This window comes from Phragmites australis, chromosome 4 (genome assembly GCF_958298935.1).
Source record: "Phragmites australis chromosome 4, lpPhrAust1.1, whole genome shotgun sequence".
NCBI lineage: Eukaryota > Viridiplantae > Streptophyta > Magnoliopsida > Poales > Poaceae > Phragmites > Phragmites australis.
In genome coordinates this window covers 1,907,893-1,927,868 of record NC_084924.1, presented here as the reverse complement: position 1 = coordinate 1,927,868, position 19,976 = coordinate 1,907,893, and the positions used below count along the sequence as shown (strand labels likewise).

General features: G+C 44.2%; 3 protein-coding genes across 5 annotated transcripts; 2 read left to right on the top strand and 1 right to left on the bottom strand.

Annotated features, from left to right (window-relative positions):
• Positions 1-1,136: 1,136 nt before the first annotated feature.
• LOC133915110 (pentatricopeptide repeat-containing protein At1g74850, chloroplastic-like) lies at positions 1,137-6,415 on the bottom strand. 2 transcript variants are annotated; one of them, XR_009909294.1, is made up of 6 exons: positions 4,861-6,415; positions 4,355-4,770; positions 3,170-3,484; positions 2,964-3,071; positions 2,004-2,561; positions 1,137-1,501 (listed from the first exon to the last, which is right to left on the bottom strand). XR_009909294.1 is itself a non-coding variant. In XM_062358134.1 (5 exons), exons 1-5 carry the CDS (start codon positions 6,274-6,276, stop codon positions 2,225-2,227), a joined length of 2,592 nt encoding a protein of 863 aa, XP_062214118.1. In that variant the 5' UTR covers positions 6,277-6,415; the 3' UTR covers positions 1,137-2,224. The 2 variants fall into 2 exon arrangements, 1 of the variants encoding a protein (XP_062214118.1); XM_062358134.1 differs by having other exon boundaries at positions 1,137-2,561.
• A 39-nt stretch (positions 6,416-6,454) lies between these two features.
• On the top strand, positions 6,455-9,625 carry LOC133915111 (uncharacterized). The gene is made up of 2 exons (XM_062358135.1): positions 6,455-6,680; positions 8,524-9,625. Exons 1-2 carry the CDS (start codon positions 6,591-6,593, stop codon positions 9,271-9,273), a joined length of 840 nt encoding a protein of 279 aa, XP_062214119.1. The 5' UTR covers positions 6,455-6,590; the 3' UTR covers positions 9,274-9,625.
• Positions 9,626-12,451: 2,826 nt separating this feature from the next.
• On the top strand, positions 12,452-15,173 carry LOC133915108 (dolichol-phosphate mannosyltransferase subunit 1-like). 2 transcript variants are annotated; one of them, XM_062358129.1, is made up of 8 exons: positions 12,452-12,795; positions 13,622-13,721; positions 13,847-13,880; positions 13,961-14,037; positions 14,152-14,177; positions 14,431-14,595; positions 14,727-14,793; positions 14,891-15,173. In XM_062358129.1, exons 1-8 carry the CDS (start codon positions 12,689-12,691, stop codon positions 14,993-14,995), a joined length of 681 nt encoding a protein of 226 aa, XP_062214113.1. In that variant the 5' UTR covers positions 12,452-12,688; the 3' UTR covers positions 14,996-15,173. The 2 variants fall into 2 exon arrangements, with proteins under 2 accessions (XP_062214113.1, XP_062214111.1); XM_062358127.1 differs by having other exon boundaries at positions 12,456-12,795; positions 14,679-14,793.
• The last annotated feature ends 4,803 nt before the right edge of the window (positions 15,174-19,976 follow it).

The following is a 19,976-nucleotide window of genomic DNA, read 5'->3' as shown; positions in this document are numbered from 1 at the left end:
ACTCCTTCAGGCATTCTAGCTCTCTATCACCCCTATATTCTTTTAAGTGATAGCAGACACCACAATATGAGGTAGTATGCCCATCCTTGCTACGTATCCATCATCGGCTAGGAAAAATTTACCTACATCATGAATATGTGTGCTACAATTAGGTAAAAACTGAAACAAGTTTTGACATGTGAGCCATGTGTAATAGTGCTACCTTCTAGTATTTTAAGGTCAGTGGGACGTGATAGTACATCTTAAAGCACATAAGAGTCGTAGACTGAACCCTCTCATCTAGCAAGAACATAGATGAACCGTAGATCAAAATCAACAGCTGCTAATATATTTTGGGTAGGAATAGATTTTCTACCCCTAAACCTATCTTGCATAAGGATAGAGACCGATGCTGGTATATTAGTACCATCCAAGACTCCTATATATCCCAAAAAAAGACACAAGTGTTGAATAATTAAATGGAGACATAACCTATAACAATACTTGGAAAACTAATGGACGAACACCTTAGTCATACCTCAAAGTAAGGGTAAAATCTGACTGGACTACTTATTATCTTGATATGTGTCTCCGTTGATGTGATGCGAGTGAGATCACATGCAAGTAGACATAGGGCGTCTAAAACTGTATTGAAGTACCTACTAACCGTCTCTCTCGATCGATTGAATTCAAAGTCAATTAATCTGTTTGATCAATTTTGATCCACAGCATAAATGAACATTGCAACTTGTTCCTCCACTGTGACATTCAATGTGTCCATTAATAAACCAAGTGATCTAATATGAGCATATGAGCTGTGAAAAACTAATTTTCGCATACGCAACTCATTGGTGCAATGTGCCTCAGTTCCATTATACAAGCGGTTCAACTGTGACTCCCGTCTAATATCTCTATTCAATATGGGAGCATATTTAACAGGTTTCTCCTATTTTTCTGAATGTGAATCATATACCAGTATATGGCTAAGCACAAAGTAACAGCAACAATCAATCTTCTCCTTCACATACAGTAGTGATTCATATAATATTGTGTAAATACAAATTCCTCTCACCCATCTAGAAAAAAAATTTATCAAAGTTTTACTATACTAGTACATGTATGATAGGGATAAACAAAATATAGGAGAAAAATCCACAGAACAAACAAACCACCCATTTCTAACATAAGTTGTGTTTACATTTTAAAACAAATTAATAAAGAGGTACAAGTAAACCATCATCAGTAATTAACTTATATATTACTAATGCAAGCACTTTCTTCAAGCAAAAAACATCAGAGAAGATAAAAGGAGCATGCAAGACGCCAATTATTTCAAAAGGAGCATGCAAAACACTAATAATTTTAACAGGAACAACCAACAGAACTAAAAGATAAGGACAAATATCCACAAGCTACCCGGTAAGGCATCACCTTTTCTCTTCTATATGAGCTGCACTTCTGAACTTGAGGTAGGAGTCGAGAGCTGCTACTATACGAAAAGGGATCAGAAGAGTTGCTGCTACTGCTAAACAGAAAAGGATCAGAAGAGTTGCTACTATTGCTACAAAGGGTGAAGGTTCAGATCTATGCATAAATAGAACGTGAGGAGGGGATGGTGGAGGACTCAAGATGAGAGGAAAGGCATAGAGAGAGGGACCTGGAAAGAACGTGGTGACCAGGAATCTACGGAGCTCCCACCATGAACGAGACTCATGTGCTGATGATTATGGTAAGAAATGTGAGAACGAAAGAGAAAGAATGTGACTTTAATGATAGGGTGGGGAATATTTTGCGTTGTGGCACGCCGCAAGCCCATGACAATCTTTTTTCCCGCCACAAGTGCGGCGAAAATTTATAGGGCAAAGACTCTGAAACTTGACTAACAATATGTAGCAGCCTAAGTGTGGCATGCTTAATCTTAGTCATGGCAAGGTTAGGTGGCAAACCAATCAGGCTAGATCCTGAAATGCAACTCGAAGTTTATAATCAATTGTTTATCAAGCTAGCAGGAACCAGCGGCTCACCAATTTCGGGCAAGATGTGAATCTGCAGTGGTATTCACTGTGTATAATTGAACCTCTTTTTTTCGCGAGGGCCATGTATAATTGAAGCAAAGCACACGCTGCAAATATGCATATGGCCATGCCATAGCACAAGAAGATCTGAATGCCCAAACTCCAAATTTGTTACCGTTATTCTGCATCTGTCTTCCTTAGTTCAGAAAGATACCATCACATCGGCAAACTCACAATGCAAGAAGCTCTGACTCCTTTTCCTCTACCAATGGTTCGTCAGGCAAATGGGCAGTACCGTTATCAGATTGGGACTCTCTAGTATATATTTTAGAGCCGGGAGACGGCAATTGTAAGTTTGTCATGGGGACAAAACCAACTATGGCACATCCATTTGACGAATCTGTGGCTGACTGCAGCTTTTTCAATTGGGACTTCAGGCATATGATTCGCCCCTTATTCCATTTCGGATAATGGAAGGATGCTGACAGTGTATCATTTAGAAAGGAGTACAGAACTTTTGCAATTGGCAGTCCTCTCGTAATCGTGCTTTTCTCCATTTCTCCCCTCCTGGTAACCAAAGAACTGTCAGACAGACCAAAGCAGGCTAGAAGCAAAATATTCCAAGCATGTTTTCACTAAAATAGATAATTATATGCAAGTGAAACACAAAATTTAATTGTGGGAACAATGGTATATTACTCTATTAGAATAAAAATGAAATAATTCCTATGAAGCGCTGTTATGCTTTGCAAATATTTGTGCTTCAATATATCCCAGTTATCAACAGCCCCCTTTTCATCTAAAGTTCAAACAACACTATTGCAGTAGCTTAAAGTCAAGAAGTACTTCTGTGTATCAATCAAAACAACCGAGTAACTGATTATAGAGGCAATTCAAGAATATACCATAACATAACAACAGAAGACAATAATACGAAAGGAATATTTAAGTCATAGGTTGAATGCTTACAGTACAACAACAGACGCCAAGGGGGGAAGATCTTCACCTCCTTTTAGTCTGTCATAAAGCTTATTGAGCCATACTGACACAGCCACCAGTGCTCCACCAACCGACATCCTGATATGCAAACTGAAATTGAGTAAATCCCGGAAAATAGAAAATATGCTTGCTTAAGGTAAATACTACAAGTCTACAAATGAGAAATATAGCATTACCTATGCACATCTACAGACCAGACCAGCTTGGTGTCACGAAATAATTCAGGGAAGAGCCCACATTTTACAGCTTGATCCAGAACTCTCGCAGCTCGAGCCTTCTGACCAAACCACCAAAGCACATCAAGGAGAGCATTAAAGAATCGTAAACTATAGTGGCAGCCTTCCAATGTACTGTTTTCCAGGGCATATTCAACCATTTGCCAGTTGGAGCTATCATCGTACTCCCCTTTGATAAGGGAAGCAATTACTCGATGTGTATTGCTAGTACGATTTGTTTTCATTTCTTCCAGCAGATCATATGCATCAGTCCACCTGAAAATGCACATTGATTACGATGCAATCCTGTCACATCGCATAGAAATTGAGAACGCGCTGTGCACATTAATCTTATAACTAGCACCAAACAAGATCATATTTTTGGTGTCTTCTAAGTTATATAAACACAAGTATGCTTGTATCCAAAATATTGACTGTTTCCTTGACAATTGTTCGATTTAAGCTGATAATACATGTTTTTGACATTGTCCATTATCAATGTTGCCTGAAATCCAGAATAATGTAGGCTAGGCCATACCTAGATCAACATCCCTGACCAGTTTAAGAATGCTAAGCATCAGAAGGGGCGCACAAAATAAAAAGGAAGAAACCAAGCCCACAACATTAAATAATTACGAATTCAAACTGATAGTATCATAAGTGTGAATCAACACATCAAAAGAACTCCAATAGTATCGTAAGCTTCTGAAAATTCTCACCCAAATGAGTGCATAATCGTATTAATTGGGGTGAAGAAGAATCAGGGCCCCTGATCTGATAAATTCTCACCCAAATTTTCTGGAATTTTACCAGCATATGGATCGGTGCTCCCAGTCCCACTAGGCCTTCTTTAGTGGCCAAGGGTCGGTTGTTCAAATTGGTAATTTATTTAACAATTGCTTGTTTCAACTTTGATTAGCAATATCAAAAGTAGATGACTGGCACACCTGACTGAAGTTCGTAAATCTCTCTATTCCTATTTCCTCGAAAACACCCAATTAGTTTGATGAGGAAACTAATAACACATTGCTAATATAATGCTGCCTTATTTGTCAACATTAATGTTTTCATTTTAAAACCATGAGCAATCTTCAAGAGAGAACATGATATTTTAGAATATTAAGACAACAGGTCCTTCACCATTACCTATCGTTCCTAGCATATAGTGACAACATCATGCAATAAGCAATGATGCTGGGCTCAGTCACACTAGATTGAAGTTCTTCAAACTGCTCTTTGCTCTCATCTATGACCCCTGCTATGCAGTAGGCATTGAGTACTCCCTCAAGGGAGCGCTCATCTGGATTAAACCTGGACTTGCGCATCTCCATGTATGCCTTCACTGCACAATCCAATTGTGCACCCTGGCAATATGCTTCAATGAGGGCATCAAATGAATCCTTGTTTTTCTGAATGCCAGCATTGTTACTCATCCGAGAAAAAATGGCCTCAGCCTCCTGGAAGAGCCCACCCTTGGCATACGCATTTGCAAGAGCATTGTAGGTCTCTATAGTTGGTAAGCTACCAATTTCAGTCATCATGTTGAAAGCAACGTAGGCTTCCTGCATACCAAAAAGATCACCAATAAAATATTTCATCGGAAAAGGGATATCTTAGGATCATGCTATCAATATTGGGGTTCGTATCCTGACCTCATACATAGCCGCATGGCCAAGAGCTTCAACCAGGCCAGTGTAGGCCTCTGCAGTAGGCACCATTCCTTCTCTGGTCATATATTCAAGAACTTCTCTTGCATCCTCATGGAGCCCACCGCGACCGCATGCAGCCATGACACCTTCGCAGGTCCCCATATCAGGCTCTACCCCAGTGCGAAGCATATCCTGGAAGAGCTCTACCACCTCCTTGAAGAAGCCACCATCCTTGAATACACGGAAGAGCACATTATATGTGGCCGTGTCTGGTGGTACAGCCATTCTCATCTCGCGGAAGAGCTCACGCACACCGTCAAACCGCCCCTGTCTCCCGTAGAGATCGAGCAGGACACGGTATGTGGCGGCCGTCGGCGTGCAGCCATCAGCCTGCATCTGCCGCAGCACGGCCACCGCTTCAGCTGTTGCGTCGACACGGGTATGTGCCTCCATGAGCCCCAGATACGCGGAGGCATCGGGTGTGTGCCCCGTGGCTGCCATCTCGGAGAACAGCTTGGCTACGTGAGAGAGGTTACGGGCGCTGGCAAAGGCATCCACAATGTGACCATAAGACACAGTATCCGGGGAGACGCCAGCCTCAAGCATGGTGCGCAGCAGCATTTCAGATTGATCAGCGAGGGAGCGCACGGTGGCAGCGGCGAGGAGGGTGTTGTAGGTGGTGAGGTCCGGGCGCACGGCGGGTGACACGTCGTGCCGCATCTCAGCGAAGAGGCCGAGGAGCATGTCGAAGGGGACGGGAGGATCGGTGGCGCGGGCGCAGGCGGCGAGGACGGTGTTGTAGGTGGCGGCGGTGGGCGCGACCCCCGCGGCCTTCATCTGGTCGAGCAGGGCGCGGGCGTCCTCGTGCAGCGCGTTGCGCGCGTAGGCGGCGATGAGGGAGGTGTAGGAGAGCGCGGTGCGCGACTCGGCGGGGAGGTCTTCGAAGACCTCGAGACATTTCTCGAGCAGCGCGGGGCCCTGGCGGCCGAGCACGCCGACGACGATGGCGTGGATGTGCTCGTCGGGGCGGCACCACGACTGGCGCTGCATGTACTTGAAGAGCCGGAGGGAGCGCTGCCAGTCGCCCCGCCGGGAGAACTCGCGGTACACGGCCGCGAAGTCCTGCAGGGTGAGCCGGTGCCGCGCCGTCTCGAGGCAGCGCGCGATGGAGCCCCGCGGCGGCAGGTTGCTCAGCCGGTCGATCAGAGACTCCACCTCGTACGAGTTTCTGCCCCCCTCCGCCGCGGGGACCACCTCCTCCCTTCTCGCGGTGGCGCCCGCCCGCGCCACCACCGCGAGCCTCGCTCCCGCGCCCGCGCGGTTCCTCGGCCCGTGCCAGCTCCTCCTGGTCGTCGGGAAGAGGAGGAGATCGCAGTGGTAGGACGACGACGCGACGGTAGCCGTGGACACGAGCGCCATGCCAGCATGCGGCGACCGCGGCGGCGGGTTTAGGATTCCACCACGGCTCGCCTAGATTTTGGGGGAGAGATTTTTGCCTCCGATGTGGATAGAGTCGAGTCGGTCACAGCAGAAGGGTCGCGCCGCGCCCGTGCCCGAGCTTGTGTGGAGGGGAGCCAAACCGACCGACGCGCTCGGACGGGTCAGGCTCAGCCCACTCGCGAGTCGCCCTCGCACCTCTCCCTGTTCTCTTCTCCCTCGACACGCCGCCGCAAAATCTCGCGGCAGCCCCTCTCTCTCTCTCTCTCGCCCTCGAGGCTCCGGTTCCTTGCTCCATGGCGGACGGCGACAGTGCGGCGGTGCTGGGGAAGCTCACGGAGCTACCCGCGAGCGTAGAGGAGAAGGGGCCTCCCATCAGGGGCAAGGTGAGCACTTCCCACTAAAATTTTTGGTTCGAGATTGGGACACGAGAGGATTGGGAACGGGACATGAGCCCTCGTATCTCACCAGTTGAAACCTAGCGGAGGTGGTGGGATTTAGGATCGAGCTCGTTTGTGTATCCCGTTGCCATGGCTGCTGCACCGCCGGCAAGGTAGTTCCCCTGTAGGGCGGCTCTGATCCCCATTCGCATTCGGGTGCCCCCAACCGGCTGACCTACTAAAGTAGGATTTGGTTCGGAAATTTGAACCCTGAATCAATCATGTATGCGACCTTCTCGGTAACTACTGAGGTGGTTTACACCAATCGGGATTAGGCAAATATAGGAGACGAGACGGCTGCAATGGCTAGTTTAGTTAGGCGTCTCACCAGTGCTCAGCACGCTGGACTATAGTGTGTTATAACTATTGCACATCCTTACCATGTTGAACTGTCTCATGTAGCCATCAATGTGTTGCTTAAGCTTTTTCCCATTGTCGGAGTGTTGAGTAAGGGGTGTCCTGGCTAATGGGCTCCACAAGAGATATGGCGACCGGCGGGAGATATTTCCCGAACTCTGACTCATCGCGCGACTAGGTCAAGGCTCGCTCGACCAGCGCGAGGCTTGCGCGACCAGCCTCCTTGCGATATATTGTGATCCCGCGACCGGTCCTTGCTGGTCGCGGAACGTCCATACCTAACATGTCTAATCGTATTTATTAATTTCTACTTAAGTGTTTTCCCTCCCGAGGCATCTCCTTCAGCGAACAAAGTCACGGCCGGCGCGGATGGGTAGTGTCTCGCCCCGTAGCATTAAATACTACGGAGTGAGGTTTTGTGGATCTACTTGACGTCGCGCGACAGATAGGACAGGGTCTGCATAACGTCCAGACAAGTGGATGAGTTCACATGCGGGCTCATGGAATACTGGGACGGAACGGCTTGGAAGATAAGCTTGCAGTTCACGGCGAGAGGACAAGCAAGGCTACCAAGGTAAAGTAAAAGTGGAGGTATCCAAGAGAATGGGATGGGCCACGCAGTACCACCAGCGTAATGTGCAGCACGCATGCTCCGTGTGTTGATAGCCTGAGAAAAGAATATCTAGTTAGGTATGGGTCTACTGAAAGTGGCCCACTTGTAAGTTCTCCTCTTGTATATAAAGAGGAGAAGATCCGGTTGGTAGAGGACAGAGAGGAACGGGTCTAGGATTGGAGGAGGGACTCATCTGGAACCAGTTCACAAACACTGATAACAAAATGCATATGACGCAGAGCTATTATCCTTCGGGAGGCCTGAACCTGGATAACCCTTGTGTTCTTTGCGTTCCTCAAAAATACACACACACCGCAAGCGTTGCGCATGCGCCCATCAATCGGTACACCTCAGAATCATTATCAAGGACTAACCCTCGACACACATAGATTTCATTGCTCGGTGTTCTTGGTGTAGGGGAGGGACCGTTCGATTGCCAAAATATTTTTTCAAGAAACAAATGGTAAAATATTATCCAAATGTTTTCCCCCCAAAGTGTGGGATTTTAGTGTTGCAGTGAACATGAGGTCGACACAGAGATATGTTCCACGGTGTCCCCCTTCAGTTTAGGGCAGTTAGCGATCTTACTCAAAAATTAGTTCTGAACTATGTGACATTTAGCTAAAGGTGCCCTTTTAACTGTTCACTGTTGGAGCGCTAAAAAGCTAGTTATCCATTTTGTTTTGTCATGTACTGGGTTGTTTCATTTTGCTAATGATTATGCTTGCTTTCAACAGATAAAAATGTATGTGTGTTTTATCAATATTTATTTTAGAGAATGTTGGTTCTAGTTTGCATGACAATAACTTGTTCTTGCAGGCTTTGTCAGGAAGGACATTAAACACCGCACAGATTCCGCTTGTCGCGAGCCATCCAGAGGTGTATGAGCCATGTGATGATTCCTTTGCCCTTGTTGATGCACTACTCTCAGATAAAGCACAACTTTTGACACTACAGCCGAGGTTATGTATGGAGGTGGGGTGTGGGAGTGGTTATGTCATCACCTCTCTTGCAATCATGCTCAGGCAATTGGGCTCTGGAACCCAGTACCTAGCAACTGACATCAACCAACATGCTGTCGAGACAACTCAAGTGACCCTTGAAGCCCATGGCGTGCACGCAGATCTGATTGCTACTGATATCGTGTCAGGTCTTGAAAAACATCTGGCTGGTATGGTTGATGTGGTAGTTGTTAATCCTCCTTATGTGCCAACACCTCAGGAAGAAATTGGGTGCAAGGGCATTACATCGTCTTGGGCTGGAGGGTTGAATGGGCGCCAAGTGATAGATAGGATTCTTCCTGCTGTGCATGAGGTGCTATCAGAAAGAGGGTGGCTGTACATGATAGCCCTAGAAGACAATGATCCTTTGGATATATGTCATTTGATGAGCGAGATGGGGTATGCATCACGTGTTGTCTTGAAGAGATGTACTGAGGAGGAGAGCCTTTATGTTCTCAAGTTTTGGCGAGATGCTCACGCTGGTACAAATGCTTCTCCTAAATCTTCAGGCTCTGAGTCGTGGTTTTCTCAGTTGCCTTTCAGATCCCTTTGGCACAAGAGTTCATAGCAGTTCTCGGCCTCATCAATTTCAAGTCTTTAAAATATAGCTAGAAATCCTTCACAAAATTGAGATGGCAGTATCTCAAGATGTGTTTGAAAGAGATGTTACTGGTTGGTTTAAGGCCCGAACCAAACAGGACCTTAGCACACAAAGTACCAAACATTCTTATTTTGGTAGCTGAAATTGTCATCTTACGTTCCTGTCGTGTGTGTATATGCTAGTATGGATTCTTATCTCCTGCATTTGTAATTTCTGTTTCCGTATGGATTTACTGCTTTTAGTTCATTATATCAATATTAGAGGAAAAGAATATTTGGACAGTTTCTTGAACGGTGCAAGATCAGTTACAGAAATAACAGCATCAGATGTATTTGTTGAATTGTGTGTAATGTTGTTCTGGTTTTAGCTTACATTAAAGTGCGCACGTGGAATCAACGTCATAGATTCATAGTACTTAAATAGGAATACCAAATTATTCAATATGTTAAACATTAAAATGGATGTCAAAGAATTGAGAAAAAGGATTGGACCATTTATATTGTTATTGCTGGATTCCACACATATTTATTGTCGTCATCACAAGCATTCCCACTATCCTCACAAGTCACAACATTTACACAAAAATCACAGAATATCTTTATTTTTGCCAGTGGGCTCCCTCGCTGAATTGCCCAAGCCATGTCCAGTGGTAAATTGAAAATTTCCTCCAACAAACTTGTCAGATTGTTATCAATAAATGATTATTACTTTTCAAGAACTTTTTTACAACATAATTTTTACTATATAAAACACGAATTAGTTTTCATATTACATATTCTCCTACTCTCCTCTCATCTAATAAAATCTCTTAAAATTTGAATAATTTATCTATTTTTGTCATTCGCCTTTGTTATCTAGCCTCCCTGACTCGTTACCGGCTACAAATATAAGATATATTTTACTAACAAAAATAAATGAAGAAAATAAGAGAAAAAATAGCGGATAATCTTCTCCTCTTTTTTGGATCCCATCTGAAATTAAACTACGGCATAGCTTAATATATTCGTTCGGTAATGCTTCTATGACGTATCCTCATCTCCATACTTTGAGTTTATACTTGATGTTATCACGTTTAATATTTTGTATTTTTGTTGCAATGTACGTGCATTTAGTTAGTAATGTTTAAAACATAAGAAGCTATGGCATCTCACCCATGGAGGATTTCTTAAATGCAGGAATGAAGAGTGAGCATGTTTAGCTAAATGTAATTGAACACTGATAAAAGGCTCAACAATAACATGTAAATCACAGTAACAATGTTTTACAATCTACCAGAGGACTCAAGACTCAAATGTATGAAGCAACAAATGACAAGAACACAATCCAATGATGATGCCCACGGACTCTCTAGTTACAAGATGAAGTGCTCGTGGTGATAGAGATGATGGAGGACCGCGACAACATGGTGAAGGCGCTGGCGATGGCGGTGGCCAGGGCAGAACCCTAGGGCATCCTCCTCTATTGTGGCGGCATGGAGATGGATCGTGGAGGACCTTTTGATGTTACCCCCCTGTATGGCACGAGCTAGGCCAGCCGTGGCAATTGGAGGCATTAAATAGACATGATGACAGCCTCCCAACCTTCTGACTCATGCATATCCAATCTGTGTGTTGATTGATGGTTTACTCCTCCAAAATACCTTCTAGATATGCTCCTCAAGATCTTCTAATAAGTGGTACTGTCAACAGTTTTTGTTTCCCATAATGCACATTTCATCTTTGGAAAATTATATAAAATTCATACGAATTTGGATAGAGACATCCTTATATGGAAATTGAAGCTCTCGATGAAATTTGCAACTTTATAATTATATTTTTCTTCATTTGAGATCTTTAAGATGCCCAAATAATTGATTTAAGATTTAGGTGGCAAATTAGATATCTGTAACTCCTCCAAATTGACTTCAACTTTTGACTCACTGTATCGTGGTTTATCCATGGGAGTTCCATACCACCTTTATACTGCATGAAAACAAATAGAAACTTATACTAATATGATATAATGGTTATTGGGTTTTACGCAACATTTACAATAAAAGTGTAGGTTGGAGAGAGGCATATGAGTGAATTTGACATTGAAAACCTACTAAAATATTATGTGTATTTTGGACGCCTCACATATACAATAACGCTAAAGGACAAAGATTTGTCATGTAGTGATTACACCTGAACTTTATCCTTTTTTATCTTGCAAATGATATTGAATTTCAACTTTAAAATGGCCAACACGGACTCTATGGGTGTGTTTGGTTCATGGGATATCCTTGGATGAGATATGACCATCCAGTTTTCGAAGATGTTTAGTTTAACGTATTTACTACACATTGATCGATTGAAATCTCAATCGATTTTAGTCGACCGTGTGAGCTCGAGGCGCCGGCCCGACCATTGTTAGGGTTTCGGGGTAGAGGGTTGCCGATGGGTCTCTAATGGTCGGTGGGCTTAGAAAATAGGTTTTGAAGAGGAAAGCAGACCAGGTGGAGGAGGCGGGGGCAGGGGCAGCACGGCGAGGCGGCAGGGATGTTGCTGATCGCGGGCGAGCGATGGACTTCCAGTGGGCCAGGCTGGGGCGGGGGCATCACATCCACCTCGGTTAGCGTGGTGAGGGAGGTGGAGACAGACCCAGTGGTGGGGACGTCACTAGAGATGGTTAGAGGAGGGAGCGAGGCGGGGGAGCGGGGGAGCGTAGGACGACGTGAGGGAGAAAGCAACACGGTGGCCGAGAGGAGGAAGAAAGAACGAGCATCGTTGGATTTCGATCGTGCGGTCCACAACATCGATTGAAAAAAATCCTGACTTCAGTCGAGTGAAAAACAGTCGAACCCTTAGTTTAAGGATAGACATTGGTGAGTGGCCACTTTCGAGGAATATTCTCTTAAATTTGGATGAGTTTATCAGCGAAAAAAATGTTGGACTAAACCAACTCTGTTTTGGATGAGTTTAATCTTTACTGATTTTTAGATGAGTTTTATCTCTACTGATGTGATATATTCTAATTAGTTAGAGTAAAGGATAATACAGCTGCAATCAAATCTGTAGTTTTTTTTAGGATCGAATCGGGAAAAAAACTGTAGTTGTTGCATACTTTTGTGGGCTATTGCCCTATTGGCCTGGGCCAGAAAGGCGACGCAGGCCTTAAGCTCATTCATAGCAAATCGTTCCTCGCAAAAAAAGGAAGGGAAAAAAACACGAAGGAAATCGTTCGCACCGGCGAAGTCTGGACTCGTTCAGCTCGCCGGCCTCGTCCTCCTCCCCAACAGCGGCTGCGGTGACTAGGGGAGTCGCCTCCGCAGCCAGTGGCTCCACCGCTCCCAGCCTGTGGCAGGATCCCGGCGGAGCGGCTCGCCCTAGGGAGAGATCCACCGCGTTCAAGTCGGACGGCGATGGAGGCGGTGGCGGGCGGCAAACGCGCGTACAGCATCATCGTGCCCACCTACAACGAGCGCCTCAACGTCGCCCTCATCGTCTACCTCATCTTCAAGCACCTTCCGTAAGCACCACCCCTCCCGTCTCCCGTGCACTGTTGATCTGTGCTTCTCCGTGCGGCTTTGCTGTTATGGTTATTGCCACATCGTCTTCGGTGCTTGCTGGAGAACCTCGTCGGATTTGAATTCGTTAGGTGCGATTCGGTTCTGTGTGCTTAAACTCGGAACAAATTGGATTAACACTTAACAGGAGTCGATCTGATCTGATTATGTGGATGGAACTACCCCATATTTGTTTAGATGTTACTTGCACTGAGATCCAACCGAAGGCCCATGCGGAGCAGAAAGAATACGATCACTTAATTGTTCCACAGTTCCACTTGTACATTCAGTCATTCACATAGAACACCTTTATATTATCACTTTTTTGCAATTAAAACGTTAGCGGTTATTCTCATTCTCAGGGTGATGGTATGTCCTGTTATAATCCAGAGCTGATTTCCATTAGCAATTCTCTTGCTATTTGCATGTTTTGGAGCATTCAGGTCCTAGAAACCCTTCATCCTAGTGCTGGGTGTGGCTAATTTGCTCGATTGCAACGATGAAAACTAGAAAAACATGTTATTAATTCATCAGCTATATCAAATGGGTGATGAGAAGCCCTCCTGATTGGAGATCAGATGCACTAATCTCCACGAGGTCTTGCAAGTCTTGGCTATTTGTGTATCCCTGTTCTTAGAATTCCATCAGCATCAATTGACTATCCTATTGTTTGCTGGAACGTTTACTGCTGTTGTGGAACGGCAAGGCTGTTGTATTTGTATAATTACATTTCCAAATTCTTTCATATTATGAAACCTGAAGTTGATTTATTTATTTATTTTACTTTAGGGATGTCAGCTTTGAGATCATTATTGTGGATGATGGTAGCCCAGATGGAACTCAAGACATTGTAAAACAATTGCAGCAAGTATATGGTGAAGATCGTGTTGTAAGTATCTTAAAAAACATGCTCCCGTTCAGCTAGAAGTTTGTGTGTATGTGGTGTGGTATTGTTTATTGACTTCATTCGGTGCCATGGCTTACTGCAATGTCTTTGACCTGACATAATGCCAGCTACTGCGAGCTAGGCCGAGGAAGCTAGGACTTGGTGAGTTTAGAACTCCCATTTAAGTTTTTGAGTGAATTTACACTTTCCTTTTGTGTAAACTAGCAACTGGAAACATTCAGGTACCGCGTATTTACATGGGTTAAAGCATGCCTCCGGGGAATTTGTTGTCATCATGGATGCGGACCTATCTCACCATGTATAAATCTTCATCTTTTCTTATTTCTGTTATTAGTTATTTGACATTGTTTTGCTATTCAGAGTATTTTCTCCTAGTTTGCTAACTACATTTTTTCCCCACCATTCTGAACAGCCAAAGTACTTGCCAAGCTTCATTAGGTAAGCATATCTTTGAAGATATTAGTCCACATCCATTATCTAGATTTTTGTATTGTACAAATATTACCCAGTCTGATTGATCGGAAGATTTCTTTAATGATAAAAAGATATTAGTGTCACAGTGGTTGTATTTAACTGAAATTACATTGAAGCAAAGCTTCTCAGTTGGTCTTGTTGGGTCCTTCACCAAGCCTAGTGAAATGAAATGGTTTAGAAAAATCTATCTTTTTAATCATGTTCTTTCCTTAACCAGGAAGCAAAAGGAAACGGGCGCTGACATTGTAACTGGCACACGTTATGTTAAGAACGGTGGTGTCCATGGTTGGAATCTCATGCGCAAGCTGACTAGCAGGGGAGCAAATGTTCTTGCACAGACATTACTACAGCCTGGAGCTTCCGATTTGACTGGATCATTCAGGTGTGCCTTCTTTTACTCAAACAAAATAAACGCCTTACAAAATTTCAATTACTGTTTCTTGATGAATATCAATTTCATAATAGGTTATATAAGCGAGATGTCCTGGTAGATTTAATTTCTTCATGTGTCAGCAAGGGCTATGTGTTCCAGATGGAGATGATTGTAAGGGCTACTAGGAAAGGCTATCACATTGAAGAGGTAAGCCACTGTTTGCTGTCCCTTTTTTCATTCGTGTAAGATTGTATTCATCTAATGTCTTCTGTTAATGAAATTTCTATTGCCATCCCCTCTCCAGGTTCCAATAACTTTTGTCGACAGAGTCTTTGGGGTTTCAAAACTTGGTGGGTCTGAGATAGTTGAATATTTGAAAGGCCTCGTCTATCTGTTGCTCACGACTTAAGGGAAGAGATACAGCAGGCGTCTAACTTTTCGTGGACAACCCATGTTATAGAGAAGTTCACTGATGTATTGCTTTCAGCTTGAGTTGTATGAAAGTACATTGTTTCAACTTGCGAATGGGTTATTGTACACAAGTTTTGGATTGTCAGTACCTTATTTAACACATGTTATGCAAATTAGGGAACCGTGCAGTCATTTATGTCTTATCCCCTGTATGCGTTCTGAAGTGTTGTTGAATGTGTTGATTCTACATTCCTACTCATGTCGCATGATCAGATAGATGAACAGTGCATGATTGCAGAGGCAGGGTATTCGATCCTCTTGATGAGCTGTTCTTTTATTTTAGTTTTACATTCGATGAACAATTGAGCTTACGACCTGCTTCTCTTCATTCACTTGAGTGCTAGTACATCAAAGAGGCAAAGAAGGAACAAAGATTATTCCAAGATTTGCATGGGAGAGACCAGTCTTTTGCCGATACAAGCCTGAGAGATGGGATTGATTGGCAACAAAAATTTCCTTGTTAAAACGAGACCAATCAGACATGCGTGGCTACTGAACTTTCGAGGGAACACAAAACACAAATGATAGAGAGAGTTGAGCTAGGTATTTTTATCTGAATCAGCACTGCACAGCACGGAAGAGGTGGCCAGTGGCCCAGTGGCGGACCAGGATTTTTTTCGTAGTGTAGGTATCCGAATTTTTAAGATTATAAATTCGATAAAAAAAAGTATAAAATTTAACAAAAGATAATACAAATTCGATAATTCGGTATAATATTATAAATGTTGCATCGTAAAAGATAATACAGATAAAACCTGTACAAAATGTTTTACCCACAGTACTACACAACTATCTCCCAGCTAGAGCAAACGAAGATAGACATCATAGACCATCAAGAAAGGGGGCAAAAAGCTTCCTAAAACCCAAATCCACACACCAAAACCACCCAACGACTCACCAAATTCTCAATTAATCCAGAAAGCTTCCTTCAAATCAACCTCGTAAAACAAACAAAAATCAACAACGCACGAAAAGAAATCAAACCAAACGAACGAAACCTCGAACCATAACCTCCAAGAAAAATCCCTCCTTTTCCCCTCAAACCTTGAACCGTAACCTGACACCATCAGATTCTACTGCTCCCCGCCCTGTTCCAGCCAAATCTCCCCCAAATCGAAGCACCAAGAAAACGAGTCGGCCACCGACGAGAAGAACGGAGAGTTTACCTCCTCGACCGGAGCCCGAGCAAAATCCAAAAAAAAACAACACCTCCTTCTCAGCAAAGCAGCGCCCCTCCTTCCTTCAGTTCCCCAGGAATCGCGACCAATCGACCAACGCACTCCAAATTCCCCAGCGAAGATCTCTCCGGTTTCCTCAACGGGCTTTGGGCTGGACAGGGTAGTCCTGGGCCTACCAGGACTACCCCGTGGGTCCGCCCCTGCAGTGGCCACGACGAACAATGATGCAAGACGGACCGACGGAGGCCGTCGTATTTCCTTCACACCCGACGCTCATTGAATGTGCCGGTTGGCCACCCTCTACATCAGTCATCCGCCGCTGAGCATCCAAGCCCTGACCACTGCTTTGTCACCGGCACCGGGAGGTATGCGCTAGTTCGTGATCCAAATTAGGGAGGTTTCTACAAAATATTGGATCATGATTATTAGATCCTGTTTCGTAGAGTTCTAGCTTTTAACTTCACGTCAGATTTTAATGTTGCAAGTTATAATAAAGTGTTTTAAGTTACTATTTTTAATCTATAATAGAAACGAGCATAATAAAACGGTTTAAGTTATTATTTTTAGTCTATAATACAAACAAGATTCATCTACATACTTTTAGTGTACGTATAACTACGACACTACGAATTTTTAAAGTAAAAAATACATAGCTCTAAGAATTCTTAGAGATGAGCTCTGCCAAATAGATCTTTTGTCACAATAAGTTTTATGAAAAACATTCGAAGGGGCATCGTGTAAAGTTGTCAACAACATTCGACACTCAGGCGGGCAACCTGCTGCCGTTGGATCCGAACTGTGCCGCCCGGTTTGTGGCCCCGTCGCCGCCACGACCTCGCCAGTCACCGTGGCCATGTGTGAAGCTACAGTACTACAACCGAGTACACTGGTATTAAAAAAATTAAATATCAGCTATCAACAATTTAATTTCATCTCTTATGCACCACGTAATTATAAAAATATGCACTATCTAAACATTGATACGTTAAAGTTTACACTCACATCTTTAAAGCTCTAGCTTCGACCACGGCCATGGCGGCTCCAGCCACCGCGGACCCGCCTCGGTGCTCAGACCAGACCGCCCCCATGCCCCGCGGCAAGAGCACCCTCGCGTTCTTCCATCCCCAAAAGCTCCCGTCACTGGAGGCGGATCCAGCAGCGCAACAGCGTCCGTGCCATGAACCGGTTGATGGCCGATGGCTTGTGGTCGGGATTGCATTCGGAAGTGCCATACGTAGGACTCCGGACTTCCGGAGCTTCAGCTCAGTTTCCATGGCTTTAGTTCAGTTCAGCTTCCCACATGCTACTAAAGAATGCCATGCAACTAATTTGAAAGAAGTATGAGATGATTTTCAAGATCCTGATAATTTTGAAAGCAGACCAAGCGTGAGAATTTTCAAAAGAAAAAGAAAGAAAGAAAAAGGAAAAGCAGAGCGTTTAGTGAATAACTAAATGCTGCCACTTGATGTTGTCTTCGTGTTAACTCTATAGAGCTTTTGTCTAAAGCTTCTGGAAAGAGTAATTAGGGACGAGTAGAATGGCATACATCTTTCGTCAATCATTACATTACAGGGGAGATTTGTGTAACAATAGTATTGAAATCATGTGATCTGAATGACAAGATGCATTCACTTAGCATGTTATGGACAACATATCCTTCAGACAAATCGAGGCTTCCAGTGAGATTACGAAGGCAGAACTTGCTGCATCTATTATCTGAATGTGAATGAGATGTCATGGGACGCCAGACGTCTGCTTTCCGAAGCAATCAAAATGTTCGAAGGGCTGTCTTTGGTTTAAGGTGAACACACTATAACACTACTGCTATAGTAGACAGAGTAGTCGTCGGGAAAGTTGGCACCAATGCTGGGAAAAGAAGCAAATAAAAATTAAATACACACGCATTTCCTGTAGTTAACCAATTCTTACTTTGGGTATAGAGCTCAAATAGAACCTTAACACCAGCTCTTTCAGCAGTTCCAAAGTGAATATTTTATGGGAAGAAGGCATTCATAATGCCCTCATGTTGATACAAATTTGCTAAAGCTAAAACGATGTGTGTGTAAAGATGAGTAATCATCCCATAAAGCTTATTGAATTTTACATCACATAGAAATAACGGTCTGGAAATCTTGAAAGGTCTACAAAACCAGTAAATAAAATAAGCACAAATAATCACCCGTCATAAAAAAAGACCCCTTCCCCCTATTTTTGGTTGGTCCTTTTGGTTGATTGTGTCTGCCATCTAAAATAGATTGCCGATCCTTTTCAACCTTTGGTTTTCTCCTTTTCTAGCTTCTGTAATGTACAGCAATAAAAGAGTTAGCACAAAGCTCAGAAGAAACAACATAGCGAAATGAAGTATGTAATAGAGTGAAAACCACCTTGAAGATTGGGACAAACACAAGATGCTACCACAGGAGTTCAGGGTATGTTTAAAAACACAGACCTTGACTAAGGTAGCCCAAAGTTATCGCTCAGATTTCACACTTCTGAAGAAAAGCAGACTAGTTATCCAGCATCCATTTGTCATTGCAAGTATTTCTATTAGCCAATAACGTGTTTGAATGATATACTGCACCAAAATAGATAACTACCCCATATCACCAATATCCGTACAGCAAAGGTTATGTTGTGTTTAGATTCATCAAGAATCAACAATTTCTTTGTTAAAAAGCTTAACATTGTACCCAACCTATAACATCACCTCTGCACTCGATACTTGATCATTCATACATATCGGGGTCTACCCGTATTATATCACTAGTTGAGTAAATATAAATATGTCGAATGTACATATTCTTGGAGCACTAACAAATTTTATGGAGAACTACTTTCTAAGTCCAACATCCGAAGTAGTTCATTACTGTAACCCACAACAACTCAACACCACCCAGCATTGATGCCAAAAAACAATGCTAACTAACTTAAGTGAGAAATGAAATAAGCAATAGTAACACGGATTGCTTTGCTTGTATAAAAAAACAGCTAGGCAGCTAGCAAAAACAAGTTACGCCCAATGGGATCATGGAAGGAGCATGTTAACACTCGCGAAGCAGCGGTACAGATGCACGGAGGAAGACAGTTTCTTCCCATCCGTTCGGAACACGAATCAGCGCGGTCGTATTGGTTCATACCAACAATGGAATGGAAACCAACCAAGCGACACAACAAACAATCACGCTACTAGCACTCACGCGGCCACCCACTTCGGCACCAACCGACCCACGCATCATGTCACTAATTCTGCAACATGCGGATCAGTGTGTTTGAATTCGGCATAGGTAGGCGTGAAAATTGGTCGACCAGGGGCTGGGAGACTCCGAATCCAGGGCTCGCCAGCGACGAGGAAACAGGGGCTCGGGCGAGATGGGAGGGGAGGTAGGCGTAGCGGGGTGTGGGTGTGGATGGGGGTTTGCTTACGGATTGCTCGGAGTGCCATGAGAGGCCGCGGTAGACGTTGACGGAGAAGGTGGCGGCGAGGTAGAGCGTGGCCACGCCCAGCCCCGCCGTGAGCGCCTTGAACGCCAGGTCCCCCACCGCCATCTCGCCGTCGCGCCGCTTCTCGTCTCTTCTCTTCCTCGCGTCCGGAGCACCCAAACCCTCGCTTGCCGAATGGGGATTCTGCAGGAGGGCCTCTCCGCTCTCAGGTCCGAGGTAGGTAGGTGGGCCTCGTCGTTACCGAGGCTTGCTGGGCCAACGAGCGGCCCGGCCTAGCACAGCCGTCCTCTTCTCGTGTGC